The sequence below is a fragment of the Loxodonta africana genome, chromosome 23, assembly GCF_030014295.1.
Source record: "Loxodonta africana isolate mLoxAfr1 chromosome 23, mLoxAfr1.hap2, whole genome shotgun sequence".
Classification (NCBI taxonomy): domain Eukaryota; kingdom Metazoa; phylum Chordata; class Mammalia; order Proboscidea; family Elephantidae; genus Loxodonta; species Loxodonta africana.
This window is the reverse complement of record NC_087364.1, coordinates 33,231,811-33,247,569: the sequence shown is the minus strand read 5'-3', so window position 1 is coordinate 33,247,569 and position 15,759 is coordinate 33,231,811. Positions and strand designations below refer to the sequence as shown.

The 15,759-nt window shown below is 36.0% G+C and overlaps 1 protein-coding gene across 18 annotated transcripts in view; it reads left to right on the top strand.

Annotated features, from left to right (window-relative positions):
- CENPJ (centromere protein J) overlaps nucleotides 1–15,759 on the top strand; it is a 90,942-nt gene that overhangs the window by 21,865 nt on the left and 53,318 nt on the right. For 16 of the 18 annotated variants that reach the window (XR_010319124.1, XM_064275418.1, XM_064275417.1 and 13 more), the window contains 4 exons: nucleotides 1,675–1,786; nucleotides 2,616–2,718; nucleotides 3,039–4,668; nucleotides 9,605–9,749. Coding sequence is in view for 17 of the 18 variants with exons in the window: in XM_064275418.1 (XP_064131488.1) it covers nucleotides 1,675–1,786; nucleotides 2,616–2,718; nucleotides 3,039–4,668; nucleotides 9,605–9,749 (1,990 nt within the window). In the remaining variant the exon portion in view is untranslated. The remainder of the gene's footprint in view (nucleotides 1–1,674; nucleotides 1,787–2,615; nucleotides 2,719–3,038; nucleotides 4,669–9,604; nucleotides 9,750–15,759) is intronic. The other 2 variants (XM_064275410.1, XM_064275422.1) reach the window with 1 other exon arrangement.

Here is a 15,759-nt window from a genome sequence, read left to right as displayed (position 1 = left end):
GCTAACCAGTAGGTCATCGGATCAAACTCACCCAGCTGCTGCAGAGGAGTAAAGACCTGGCAGTCTGCTCCTGTAAAGATTACAGGCTTGGAAACCCTACGGGGTAGTTCTACTCTGTGCTCTAGGGTTGCTATGAGTTGGAATCGACTTGACAGTAACGGGTTGTAGTAGAAGTACATGCTATGGAATCACAAGCCTAAATTGTACCCAAAGCAGGGCATAGGATCTGTGACTTTACAAGGACGATAGCAATACTCAGGCTGACTTCAAACTTTGGATTGTAGCATGGGGTCTTTAAAAAGGAAGGCAATAGTTCTGCATGTACCACTTCTCGAGAGCTTAGAAATAGCCTGGAGTTGCTTTAAAGTATGTGTGGTGGTGGTGGTGGTGGTGGGAGGAGACATGACAGAAAATATCAAAATTGAGAAATAGGTTGGTAGAATTTACTACTCATAAAAAAAATTCTGCGCTAACCCAGACACTCGGTTTGTTCATCCACTGTACCTCTTCCTAGCACCTACCAATGTTCCTGGCATATAACTGGCTCTCAGCGTTTGATGGTTTAAAAAAATTCAATTCTCTTAGCACTTTTGGTGTATTTTCTTTTAGTCCTTTTTTTTTTTTTTAAAGTCGTATTCCAGCCTTTTTTTTTTTTTTTTTGACGTTATATAACAATACTATGTTTTTTACCTATTCAACATTGGAAATGGTTTTAGTATGTTCTAGATTCTTTATAACTTCAATTTTAATGACTGTATGCTATTTGTTAAATTATATACCAATATTTAATGTTCTTTATGGTAGGACACGATTTTGTTGCCAGTATTTTTTATATTAGAAATACGCTTTCATGAATGTGTTCTTTTGAGTAATCTAAGTTACAGAAGAATACAAGAAAAGGTAACTTACTATTTAAAATTGGACACCTTTGCGTATAATACCTAATTTCTAATTTAGAGTTAATTCTTTGGTATGGAAAGGTCAATTGTCTTTTTTAAACAGTATGCTCCCCTAGCATTTTATTTATTTTGGAAGATTTCAGATATCTAGAAAAGATGCAAGATGTGATAGTTGCACCTAGACTTAACAGTTAATATTTTGCCATATTTACTTTGTTTTATATGTATGTATCTATGACTATATGTATATTTATGTCTACATTTATATTTTGGTGAACAATTTTATTGAAAGTAGTATGTACACATTATGTTACTTAATTCCCACATATTTCAGCATGCATCAAGTAAAAATTAAGACATTCCTCTTTATAACCACAACATTGTTACACCTAAGTAAACTAATAGTTCTTTAATATCAGTCCATTTTGGAATTTCCTCATTACCCCAAAAATGTTTTTTATAGCTGTTTTTTTGAAAACCAGAATCCAATCAAGTTCATGCATTACATTTAGTTTTTATAACTGTAGTCTTTTTTAATCTAGAAAAGCTCCCGCTTTTTTTTCATAGCATTAATCTTTTGAGAAATGTCAAATGTCTTATTAGGGATTTGTAATTTTTCTTTATCAAATTAAGGAAATCCTTGAGAGTTCTATAATCTTTGCCGTACATTACTTATAATTAAAATTTTTTCTAGCATCGTAACTTGTAAAATTCTCAAGTTTTAAGACTTTAACCTGCTTTTCTTGAACTAAAATGTTCCTAATTTTTATTCTAGGAGAAGGTATTTTATCATGTCAGGAGAAAATGACGAAACAGATTCAGGAAGGGAATGATGTGAACTTAAAACAAATTGGTGATTCCCCAGAAGTGGTCAATATTGAAGAAAGGTATCATCTATGTTGACGGGAGTAAGAAATGTCACAGTGTAATAGCCAGTCTTTGTTATTGAGCCATCTTTGTTTGAAAGATCCATTGTTTTCTTTTGAGTATGCTTTTAAGTATAAAGCTTGAAGATGTAACCTATCACATGCTGTCAGCAAAAGAAAGAGGTTGTGGAGATACATAATTAAAGCAGCTTTGATATTGTATTGGGAAAATTGAGGAAAATTTTTTCATCTAAGAAAAACATCTGAATAAAATGAATTTTTCAAATAGGTAAATCCTATTTTAGAGAAAGGAAAAATGAAGTATTGGAATCTCACATTTGGTATCACTTACGAATTATAACTACATAAGTAGTCTAGTTATAGAATAAAAATTCATGGCAAAGATGAAATATCTATACTGAGGTTATTTATATTTTTTTCATGTGTTTGAAATATTTTAATATGTATTACGGTATGGGCAATATAACTTCTGATTGTTGCTCTACTTAAAGATCCTTCTTAATTTTAAAATACATATTTAGTGAGTATTTTAAAAATATATTTTAAAGATATTAATATGTTACTCCAAAAGTTAATGTATAGTCATTAGGTAGGCTTCAGAAGGATTCTTTAATACCCCCAGGTCCTATGCAAAGTGGTGTGTATTTCTCTATTTGGGGGCACGGATGGGGATTGTAGCTTTTGTTAGATTCTAAAATGGTGACTCTGACTTTGATAAAGGTTAGTTGTCAGTGCAGTCAGGGGTATTTATATCAGGAACACTAAGTATAAAATATATACCACATCGTGATTTGCTCATTAAATAACTGTACTCTTTATTTTTGATTAGGCCTATTAAAGCTGCTGTTAGAGAAAGAAAACAGACATTTGAAGATTACTTGGAAGAACAAATTTGGTTGGAAGAACAAGAATTGAAACAAAAACAGCTAAGGGTTAGCATTTCAGCTATTTTAATTGATTTATTCCAAGTCTTTAGAGATTAGTTTATAATTTGCTATAAAAATAACTTCGGCGTGTTAATGGTTGTACATGATGACTGTAATCAGTGTCATTGAATTGTACACATAAATTGTTGAATTGGCAAATATTATGTATATTTTACCACAATTAAAAAAAAAAGGCTGTAGGACAAAGTAATCCCCAATAGAATATAATTATAAGAAAAACAAAATAACACTTTGAGATTACTTAAATATATCTGTAATATTTAAGGTATATAAGAATTAATTCATATATTATTCTTTTACTTTAGGAAGCAGAAGGATCATTGTTAATCAAAGCAAAACCAAAACAACCATTCTTAAAAAGAGGAGAAGGTTTAGCTAGATTTACTAATGCTAAAAATAAGTTTCAGAAAGTGAAAGAAAGTAAACTAGTCACTAATCAGAACACTTCAGAGGACCAACATCAGTTTAAAGTAGATAGACAACAATTCCAACGGAAAACTGCTCTTATAAATAAAGAACCATGTACAGAGAACTCTACTGTTAAAAAGAATAGTAGAGCTAGAACAAAGAGTGGTTCTGTCACACATAATCAGAAGCCAAAACTGCTGAAGAGTAATAATAGAAAAAGTCTGTCTCCATTGGAATTGGATATACAGACAGGGAAGAAATGTGATGGGCAATTTAGAGACAAGATCAAATCAGAAAAAAAAGTTGAATCTAATAATAAAGAAAATGTACTAGAGTGTACAAAGCCTTGTGATACTGATTGCAAAGTCTGGAATAAGACACGTGATAAAGAAAAACTTCCTCTTTTGACAGGGCTGGTGAACTGTATAGCTTCTAAGAGTCGTATAGGTGAAACTGCAAAAGAGTCAGAATCTTCTTTTGATGTTTCCCTTCAGAAAAAGTTAGAAAGTTGGGAACGAGAAAAGGAAAAGGAAAATTTGGAATTAGATGAATTTTTGTTTTTAGAACAAGCTGCTGATGAAATATCATTTTCCAGTAATTCCTCATTTGTACTGAAAATCTTAGAAAGGGATCAACAGATTTGCAAAGGTCACCGGATGTCTTCCACCCCTGTCAAAGCTCTGCAACAGGAGAAGATGAATACGGTGTATCCTGTTAGTCATTGTAACCAAAATAAGAATCTTGACCATGTTGAACATGAAAATAAGAGTGAGTGTGAAGTCACACCCAAACAACATGATTCAGTGTCATCACCTACTGTATTGAGGGAACAATCTTGTAAAATTAGTAGGAAAGCATTTCATATGAGCACTTCTGAAAATCAAACTAGATGGAATGCAGGCGATGAAGGTGTTAGGAACAGTGATAGTAGTACTGACTCTGAGGAACAACTTGATATTACCATAAAACCATCAACTGAAGACAAAGAAAGGTGTCTCAGCAGCACAGAAAATAGTCCAGAAGCCTCTGATGGTAAGAGGCTTTTCAGGGACACTGGGACTCAAGAAGAAGCTAAAAGTAGGGATATTGATCTAGATTTGTCTCGTAAGAACTGTCGTAGTGATGAGTCTATTATAATAGAAAGCTTGAAAAATAAGGTTTCTGAGTCCTCAAGAAAAACCTCATCCATAAGTATGAGTAGAATTGACTTTGATGATGAAAGAACTTGGTCTGACCTTGAAGAGAATTTATGTAAACATGATGTCATTCTTGGGAATGAAGCTGTTTGCGCAACTCTTCAGACAAGATACCCTAATAAAAGTGAAATATGTGTACTAGACAAAACAATAAAAAGAAAGATTGCACCCATCAAGAAGGGAGAAGACTTAATCAAATCCACTGGGAGTGTAAGTCCTCCTACATCAGATCTTGTGATGAAATTTTTCCCTTCTCTGAAACCAAAACCAAAGTCAGATTCACATTTGGGAAATGAACCCCAGTTAAACATAAGTCAAGACCAACCAGCTGGTAAGTCAGAGCATTGTAAAATATGTATCAGAATATAGTAAATTCAATATTTTATCATGTTGTAAAAGAAAATGCTTAAAATCTTAAGCTTTCTAGTTGTTCAATAAAAATCAAATTAGTTGGTGATTTTTAAAAATTTCACCAATTTTGTGGATCTAAAAAATGTAACAATCACTAGTATAAGAGATTCAGATGAATTAGGCTTTCAGATTTTTCACACTTAAGCCTGTGGCATAGGATTTCCAGGGCTTTACAATGAATTACTTTACAGTGAATTAGTGTATTATAAAGCAAGATAACATTTAAGTTTCTTTTATAACCATGGAGTCCCTGACTTACAGTTTGTGTTATTTTGGGGTTGACCTTTGTGTGTGCACACTTTTTTTTAATTGCACTTCAGGTGAAAGTTTACAGTGCAAATTAGTTTCTCATTCAAAAATTTTGTAGAAAAATTGTTTTTTGACATTGGTTACAGCCTCTGCAATGTGTCAGCACATTCCGCCTTTTCACCCTGGGTTCCGTGTGTGCATTCGTCCAGTTTTCCTGTCTTTTTCTACCTTCTTGCCTTTGCTTTTGGGCAGGTGTTGCCCATTTTGTCTTCTATACTTTATGGAACAAAGAAGCACTTTCCTCACATATGCTATTTATTCTATAGGTCTGTCTGGTTTTTGGCTGAAAGGTGGACTTAGGGAGTGGCTTCAGTTTTGAGTTAGGGTGTTTGGGGGCCATAGTCTCAGGGGTTCCTCCAGTCTCTGTGAGACCAGTAAGTCTGGTGTTTTTTTTTTTTTTGTGAATTTGAATTTTGTTCTACATTTTTCTTCTGCTCTGTCTGGGACCCTCTATTGTGATCTCTGTCAGAGTGGTCGGTTCTGGTAGCCAGGCACCATGTAGTTCTGGGCACAGGATGGTGAAGGTTGTGGTTCATGTGATCCATTTTTCCTTTGGGCTAATATTTTTCTTGTGTCTTTGGTTTTTTTCATTCTCCTTTGCTGTGGGCAGGATAGGACCCATAGATGTATCTTAAATGGCCACTTAGAAGCGTTTAAGCACCAGATGATACCGAAGTAGGATGTAGAACATTTTCTTTATGAGCTACATTATGCCAGTTGAACTAGATGTCCACTGAGACAATGGTCACCAGCCCTTAGGCCCAGTAACTCCGTCCCTCAAGGTGTTTGGATGTGTCTATGAAGCTTCTGTGACTTTGCCATGGTCAAGTTGTACTGACTTTCCGTATATTGTGCATTGCCTTTCCATTTACCAAAGTTAACAGTTCTCTACTATCTAGTCAGTGAGCTCCTTCCCCACCGCTCTGCTACCCTTCCTCATAGCCATCAAAGATTGTTTTTTTCTGTATGTGAACCATTTCTTGAGTTTCTATGATAGTGGTCTCATACAATATTTGTCCTTTTGTGATGAACTTATTATTTCTTTCAGCATAATGCCCTCCAGATTCATCCTTGCTGTGAGATGTTTTGAAGATTCATCGTTGTTCTTTATCGTTGGGTAGAATTCCATTGTGTGTACATACCATAGCTTGTTTATCCATTCATCTGTTGATGGGTATTTGGGTTGTTTCCATCTTTTTGCTAGTGTGAATAATGCAGTTAACATGGGTGTGCATATGTCTGTTCATGTGATGGCTCTGGTTTCTCTAGGATATATTCCTAGGAGTGGGATTGCTGGACCATATAATATTTCTATTTTCTAGCTTTTTAAGGAGGCAGAATATCTTACATTCTCGCCAGCAGTGCATAAGTGTTCCAGTCTCCGAGCAAGCTCTACAAAATATGTTAATTTCTGTTTTATAATGTCAGGGTGAGATTGGAGGTTTGATTTGCATTTCTCTAATGGCTGATGATCTCAAATGTTTCCTCATATGTCTGTTAGCTGCTTGTATGTCTTTGGTGAAGTATCTGTCCATGTCCTTTGCCCATTTTTAGTTCGATTATTTGTCTTTTTGTTGTTGAAATATTGAAATATTACATAGATTTTAGAGATTAGACTCATGTAGGATATGTCATAACCAACAATTTTTTCCCAGTCTGTAGGTTGCCTTTTTACTCTTTTGGTGATGTCTTTTGATGAGCATAAGTGTTTACTTTTTAGGAGCTCGTAGCTCTCTAGTTTCTCTTCTGGTGTTAGTGCATTGTTAGTTAGAGTTTGTATTGTATTTATGCCATGAATTAGGGCCTCTAGCTTTGTCCCTGTTTTTCTTACATGATCTTTGTACATTTTATATTTAGGTCTTTGATCAATTTTGAGTTTCTGTGTATGGCATGAGGTATGAGCCCTGTTTCATTTTTTTACAGATGGCCATCTAGTTTTGCCAGCACCGTTTAAGTCTGTCTTTCCCCGTTTAATGGACTGGTCCTTTGTCAAGGATCAGCTGACCACAGGTGGATAGATTTATGTCTGGTTTCTTGCTTCTGTTCTGTTGGTCTATGTGTCTGTCCTTGTAGTGGTACCAGGCTGTTTTGATTATATAGATATATAGTAGGTTCTGAGATCATTTAGTGTGAGGCCTCTTAATTTGTTCTTTTTCCTTAGTAATGCTGTGCTTCTCGGGGACCTCTTTCCTTTCCATGTAAAGTTGGTGATAAGTTTTTCCATCTTGTTAAAAATGCTGTTGGTATTTAGATAGGGATTGCATTAATATCTGTAGATTGCTTTGGGTAGAATTGACATTTTCATGATGTTGAGTATTCCTTTCCACGAGCATGGTATGTTTTTCCATTTATGTAGGTCTCTTTTGGTTTCTTGCAGCAGCATTTTGTAGTTTTCTTTGTATAGGCTTTTTCCGTCCCTGGTTAGATTTACTCCGAAGCGTTTTATCTTTTTAGGGGCTATTATAAATGGTATTGTTTTCCTGATTTCCTTTTCGAAGTTCTCTTTGTTGGTTTATAGGAATCCAACTGATTTTTGTATGTTGATCTTGTATCATGCTACCCTGCTGAATCTTTCTATTAGTTCTAGGAGTTTTTTGGTGGAGTCTTTTGGGTTCTGTTTGAATCCGCCAGGCACTCCTTGGAAACTCTATGAGGCAGGTCTACTCTGTTCTGTAGGGTCGCTGTGAGTCGGAATCGACTTGACGGCACTAGGTTTTTTTATGTATAGGATGATATCATCTGTGAGTAGGGATAGTTTTACTTCTACCTTCCCAATTTGGGTGCCTTTTGTTTTCTTTGTCCTTATTGTTCTAGCTAGAACTTCCATTCCAGCACAATGTTAAATAGGGGTGGTGATAAAGCATCCTTGTCTTATTCCTATTCTCAGGGGGAATGCTTTCAGCTTCTCTCCATTGAGAATAATTTCGGCAATTGGTTTTGTATAGGTACCCTTTATCGTGTTGAAAAATTTTCCTTCTATTCATATTTTATTAAAGTTTTGTTGTTTTTTTTTAATCGGGAATGGGTGTTGGACTTTATCAGATTCCCTTTCTGCATTGATAAAGATGATCAGGTGATTCTCTTCTTTTGTTCTATTTATGTGGTGGATTATTTTGATTAATTTTCTAATGTTGAACCATCCTTGCATACCTGGTATGAATCCCATTTGGTTGTGATATATTATTTTTTGGATGTGATGCTAAATTTTATTGGTTAGAATTCTGTTGAGAATTTTTGCATCTGTATTCATGAGATGCATTTTTTTTTTGTGGTGTCTTTGCCTGGTTTTGGTATCAAGGTTATGCTGGCTTCATAGAATGAATTTGGGAGTATCACTTCTTTTTGCATGCTCTGGATATTTTGAATATTACTGGCATGAGCTCTTGCCTGAAGTTTGGTAGAATTCTCCAGTAAAGCTGCCTGGGCGAGGACTTTTTTTGTTGGAAGTTTTTTTTTGGTTTTTAATTTATTGGCTCTTTAATCTCTTCTTTTGTTTTTGGTCTGTTCAGATTTTCTATCTCAGTTTGCATTAGTTTAGGTAGGTAGTATGTTTCTAGAAATGTGTCCATTTCCTCTAGGGTCTCAAATTTGAAGTACAGTTTTTTATAGTACTCTGTTAGAATTCTTTTATTTCAGTTGGGTCTCTTGTAATGTGTCCCATCTCATTTCTTAATTGGGTTATTTGCTTCTTCTCCTGTTTTTCTCTTGTAAGTTTGGCCAGTGGTTTGTTAAGCTCGTTGGTCTTTTCAGAGAACCCAACGCTTGGTCTTGTTGAATCATACTGTTTGTTTTTCTGCTTTCTAGTTCATTAATTTCTGCTCTAATCTTTGCCTGTGAGCCTCTTTTTTTTTTTTTTTAATAATTTTTGTGAACCTCTTTTGCTGTTCTATCTCTGTTTGAGTTGAAGGGTTAACGTTTTTAATTTTTGCTCATTTTTCTTTTTCGATGTATGTGTTTATTGCTATAAATTGACTCTGAGTGCTGCCTTTGCTGTGTCCCAAAGGTTTTGGTACAGTGTGTTTTCATTTTCATTTGATTTCAGGAATTTTTTTTTCATTCTCTCTTTGATTTCTTCTCTTACCCAGTTGTTTTTAAGCAAGGCATGAATGAGTTTCCATGTATTTGATTTTTTAGCCTTGCTCTTCCTGTTACTAATTTTATGGCGTTTTGATCAGACGAGATGCTTTGTATTATTTCGATGTTATAGATTTTATTGAGAATGATTTGTGGCCTAAAATGTGGTCTGTTCTGGAGAATGTTCTGTGTGCTTTGGAAGAGAATGTATTCTTTGCTGCTGTTGTTTGGAATGTTCTGTATATGTCTATGAGGTCAAGTTGGTTGATTTTTTTTTTTAGTAATTTTTATTGTGCTTTAAGTGAAAGTTTACAAATCAAGTCTGTCTCCCACACAAAAACTTAAATACACCTTGCTACATACTCCAAGATACTCTCCCCCTAATGAGACAGCCCGCTCTCTCCCTCTACTCTCTCTTTTCATGTCCATTTCACCAGCTTCTAACCCCCTCTACCCTCTTATCTCCCCTCCAGGCAGGAGATGCCGACATAGTCTCAAGTGTGCACTTGATCCAAGAACCTCACTCCTCACCAGCATCCCTCTCAAACCGATTGTCGAGTCCAATCCATGTCTGAAGAGTTGGCTTTGGGAACGGTTCCTGTCTTGCGCCAACAGAAGGTCTGGGGGCCATGACCACTGGGGTCCTTCTAGTCTCAGTCAGACCATTAAGTCTGGTCTTTTTATGAGAATTTGGGGTCTGCATCCCACTGTTCTCCTGCTCCCTCAGGGGTTCTCTGTTGTATTCCCTGTCAGGGCAGTCATCGGTTGTAGCCGGGCACCATCTAGTTCTTCTGGTTTCTGGCTGATGTAGTGTCTGGTTCATGGGACCCTTTCTGTCTCTTGGGCTGGTAATTGCCTTGTGTCCTTGGTGTTCTTCATTCTCCTTTGATGCAGGTGGGTTGAGACCAATTGATGCATCTTAGATGGCTGGTTGCTAGCGTTTAAGAGCCCAGACACCACTCTTCAAAGTGGGATGCAAAATGTTTTCTTAATAGATTTTATTATGCCAGTTGACTTAGATGTCCCCTGAAACCATAGTCCCCAAACCTCTGCCCCTGCTACACTGGCCTTCGAAGCATTCAGTTTATTCAGGAAACTGCTTTTGGTTTAGTCCAGTTGTGCTGACCTCTCTCGTATTGTGTGTTGTCTTTCCCTTCACCTAAAGTACTTCTTATCTACTATCTAATTAGTGAATGTCCCTCTCCCACCCTCCCTTCCTCCACCTTCTCATAACCACAAAAGAATGTTTTCTTCTCAGTTTCAAGTATTTCTCAAGTTCTTATAATAGTGGTCTTATACAATGTTTGTTCTTTTGCAGCTGACTAATTTCACTCAGTATAATGCCCTCCAGGTTCCTCCGTGTTATGAAATGTTTCACAGATTCCTCAGTGTTCTTTATTGATGTGTAGTATTCCATTGTGTGAATATACCATAATTTATTTATCCTTTCATCCATTGATGGGCATCTTGGTTGCTTTCATCTTTTTGCTGCTGTAAACAGTGCTGCAGTAAACATGGATGTGCATATATCTGTTCATGCAAAGGCTCTTATTTCTCTAGGATATATTCCGAGGAGTGGGATTGCTAGATCGTATGATAGTTCTATTTCTAGCTTTTTAAGGAAGTGCCAAATGGATTTCCAAAGTGGTTTTATCATTTTACATTCCCACCAGCAGTGTAGAAGTGTTCCAATCTCTCCACAGCCTCTCCAACATTTATTTTGTGTTTTCGCATTAATGCCAGCCTTGTTGGAGTGAGATGAAATCTCATTGTACTTTTGATCAGCATTTATCTAATGGGGAATGATCGTGAACATTTCCTCATGAATCTGTTAGCTCCCTGAATGTCTTCTTTAATGAAGTGTCTATTCCTATCTTTTGCCCATTTTTTAATTGGGATATTTGTATTTTTGTAGTTGAGTTTTTGCAGTTATCATGTAGGTTTTAGAGATCAGGCGCTGATGGGAAATGTCATAGCAAAAAATTTTTCCCAGTCTGTAGGTAGTCTTTTTATTGTTTTGGTGAAGTCTTTGGATGAGCATAGGTGTTCGATTTTTAGGAGCTCCCAGTTATCTAGTTTTTCTTCTGCATTCTTAATAATGTTTTGTATACTGTTTATGCCATCCATATATTAGGGCTCCTAACATTGTCCCTATTTTTTCTTCCATGAGCTTTATTGTTTTAGATTTTGTATTTAGATCTTTGATCCATTTTGAGCTTGTTTTTGTGCATGGAGTGAGGTATGGGTCTTGTTTTATTTTTTTGCAGATGGATATCCAGTTATGCTAGCACCATGTGTTAAAAAGACTGCCTTTTCCCCATTTAACTGTTTGGGGCCTTTGTCAAATATCAGCTGCTCATATGTGGGTGGATTTATGCCTGGATTCTCAATTCTGTTCCATTGGTCCATGTATCCATTGTTGTACCAGTACCAGGCTGTTTTGACTACTGTGGCGGTATAATAGGTTCTAAAATCAGGTAAAGTAAGGCCTCCCACTTTGTTCTTTTTTTTCAGTAATGCCGTATTTATCTGGGGCAGTTGGTTGATTTGGACCTTTAGGCCTTCTGTATTATTGTTGAGTTTCTATCTAGATACTCTGTCCTTTACCAAGAGTAGTATGTTGAAGCCTCCTACTTTTATTTGTGGAACTGTCTCATTTCTGTTTTCACTGCTGTTATAGCTTGTTTTATGTATTTTGGAGCCTTGTTGTTGGGTATGTAGATATTTATTAAAGTTATGTCTTCTTGTTGGATTGTTCCTTTAATCATATAATATCCTTTTTGTGGTGAATTTTGTCTTAGAAGTCTTTCATCTGAGATTAGTATTGTCAGTACTGCTGTTTTTTGGTTACTGTTTGCTTGATAAGTTTTTCTCCATCCTTTGATTTTTAATATATTTATGTCTTTGTGTCTAAGGTATGTCTCTTGTGGACAGCATATTGATGGTTTGTGTTTTTTTAAATCAGTTCTGCTGCTCTTGGTCTCTTTATGGGTGCATTTAAATTATTTACATTCAGTGTGATTATCGATAAAAAAATAGGTATGAGTTTATCGCTGTCCTATTGTGCCTTCTTTTTTTTTTGTGGTACTGACTTTTTTTGTTCCTCTTTCTTCCCTGTACTGAAGTCCTTTTGTTTGTGGGTTTTCTTTTAGTTTCTTTCATTATTATAGATTTTGTGTTTACTGAGTCTTAATGCTTTTCTTTTTACTTTGATGAATAGATTTGTTAGCTTTCTTTGTGATTTCCTTGAAATTAACCTTTATCTTCCTAAGTTTGAACCAGTCCTTTATTAATATTTCCTTGACTTTCTCTCCGTTTGAAAGTTCTACACCTACCCTTTTTATTCCCCCTTTTATTCTTTTGACATTGTCATTTACAGATTGATGTCTCTGTTTCCCTGTTTTAAGTCTTTTAGCTTTGTTTTCTTATTGAGAGCTCTTTACCAAGGTTGGTATCTCGCTGATGCTGTCCTGTGGTCCTAGACTCTGGTTGTTGTCTGATGTTGTTGGTTCTCTAACTAAAGGACTCACTTTAATATTTCTTATATGTTTGATTTGGTTTTTACGAATTCCCATAACTTTGTTTATCTGGAAATGTCCTAATTTCACCATAGTATTTGAGAGAGATTTGCAGGATATATTATTCTTGGTTGATAGTTGTTTTCTTTCAAGGTTTTATGTATGTCATCTCATTGCCTACTTGCCTATAGTTTCTGTCAGGTAATCAGAACTTAGTTTTATTGTCTTCCCCCTTTGTAAGTGACTTTTTATTTTTCTGTAGCTGCTCTCTGTATTTCTTCTTTGTTTTTGGTTTTGGCAGGTATGATTATATGTCTTGGTTACATTCTTTTGGGGTCTATCCTATGTGGGGTTTGTTGAGCATCTTGGACGGTCAGCCTTTCATCCTTCATATTTGGGATGTTTTCTGCCAGCAAATCTTCAGCATTCTTCTCTGCGTTTTCCATTTTTTACTCCTGTTCTGGAACCTGATCACATGCAGATAATTTCCTCTTGATTGTGTCCCACATAATTTTTAGGTTTTCTTCATTCTTTTCCCAGCAAAGTGGCATTCGTAGATTTGTCTTCAATCTTGCTGATTCATTTTCCATTGTTTCAAATTTGCCCCAAAACCTTCTAGTGTATTGTCCATTACTGAAATTTTGTTGTTTATCTCTTGAATTTCTAGTTGCAGATTTTATATGATTTCTAATTGTTTATTCATTTTGATGTTTTGTTCTTCTGTTTTATTTTCCTGAAGTCTTCTATGCTTTCCTGTGTTTTCATTGGTTTTGTTTGTATTATGCGTGTTTTATCTATTTTTCCCTTGGTTTTGTCTTCGTTTTTCTAGAACTCTATCGTAATCTCTAAGAGGAGAGCCCTAAATACTAGTCTTTTAAAATCCACATCAGGTACTTCCTTTGCCATCTATCAAATGATTATCTTGTTCTTTATTTTTGGTCACTTGTTGGTGCTCTCTTGCTCTGCTTTTTTGTGTTCTGATGTTGTCTGGTTTCTACGAAATATTAACATATTATGTTTCTCATTGATTATATGTTTCTTTTGTTCTGAGTTTTTGTTTTGTCCTGATATGTCCTGGTGCACAGACTAGGTGTGCTTTGCTGCTTGCTCATCTGTGGGCATGATAGATTTTACCACCTTATCTGGGTGGGCAGGGCAGCAGCAGATCAGGCAAGCTTGCTTTGCTATACAGTGATTTGGAGAGGTGGCTGAGGGTAGACAGTGCAGGTGCTGTCAGCCTCCTGATGTTGGTCCAGCTGTGTGGAAGTGTTCACAGCCCCTCGCAGATGGGTGGGGTTGTCAGATGGGGAGTGTCTGGGCTCACTTCCCAACTTTGGCAGCTGGTCAAGTGGTGGGAGAAGGAGGGGCAGTGTGAGCCTGATGTGGTGAGCTGAGCCCTGGAGTCTGGCAGAAATGGGAGGAGGTGGCATATGGCTCTAGGTGGGAGAGAGGAAGAAAAGGAGGAAAGGAAAGAAAAGAAAAAGAAAAAAGAAAAACAATGGTAGCATGTTGGGGGGTGGCATGGGTTGGTGGGGTGGACTCGGCAGCAGTGGGCCAGTGCACTAGTGGCACTCTATTCGCAGTGGCACTGTGGGGGCTGATGGGAAGCAGGGAGGTAGCATAGGGGATAGATGGGAGGGAGAAAGAAAAAGAGAAAAAAAATTGGAATGCAGTGGAGGCTGTCAGGTGGGCTGGGACAGATCCAGGGCCCAGTGGGAAATTTGGGATTAGTGGGAGGGAGAAAGAAAAGAAAGAAAAAATGGCTGTGCAGTGGGAGCCAGCAGGTGGAGGCTCCTCGTTCTCTGTTTTCTGTTAATTTCTTTTTCCATTAGGTGTTTATCTAGTTCTGATGGCATTTTTTTTTTTTTTTTTTTAACCCTTTAATTTGATCCTCAGGTTTCCAGGATTGACATTTGTATTGTGGTACTTAGTGTTTTTTGTATCTTTGCTGCAGAGGGCGGAATGGTGCATCTGTTTAGGGTGCCATGTTGACTCTGCCTCCTGCATACTTTTTTTATGATGATTTTTTAAATTAAAATTTTACTTTCCTGTTCATTAACTTGTGAAGCATGACCATGAGGAGAATATAGTAAAAGTGAGTTTCCTCCCTTCCCCAGACCTTGGGACCCAGGCCCTTTCTTAGAGGTGCCACCATTACCATTTTATTTGTGTATCTTAAAAATATCCCATGTATATAAAAACATTACTCTGTGTGTGTGTGTGTATATAATCTTCCCCTTTTCTGCACAAATGAAAGCATGCTTTTATATACTGCTCTGCACCTTGCTTATGATCAAGTATGAAGGATTCAGTTGATGTTGAAAAGTCCCTTTCCATTATATTATTATATGTACTGAATGCTTAGCTGAGCATAGGTGTCTTAAAATACAAATTTACAGCTTAAGCTTTTTTTTAAGTATTAATTTTAAAAGTAATACTCTTTGCAGGAAGTTTTGAAGCTTAAAAAAGTATTGAAGCAAAATTGTGTATAATTATTTTCTATCCGGAGGTAACTAGTATACATTTTGGGATATTTCTTTTCAGTCATTTTTCCTATGTATTTTTGATATGATAGAGATATATGTTATAACATGCCTCCTTCTTTTTGACCAAGTATTTTATATGCATTACCCATGTTTTTAAAACTTTGTGAACTTTAAAAATGGTTGCAGAGCACATCCTTGTATGAATATAGTATAATTTATATTTATAGTTTCCTTAATGATGGACACCTAAATTGTTTTTTACTGTTAGAAATAATGCTGCAGTATGTATTTTTGTGCAAAACTATTTTGTATGATTTTGCATGTTTATTCTTAACTAGAATTTTAGAAGTAAAATAATTGGGTCAAAGGGTAGATAAGTGTGTTTTAACCTCATGATATATATAAAATTTTTTTTCCCGAAAGGATAGTACCAGCAGATAAAACACTTGTTTCAGTTGAAGGATACAAGTATTAGCTGTTTTATTTTTTTAAAAAGGTCAATTTGATAGGGGGAAAAATCTTAATATGCATTTCTTTGATTAGTAATGATGGGGTGAGTTTTCTTTTTGATGGTGATTAGCCCTTTAGATCTCTTGTGAATTACTTCATGTTCTTAAGCTATTT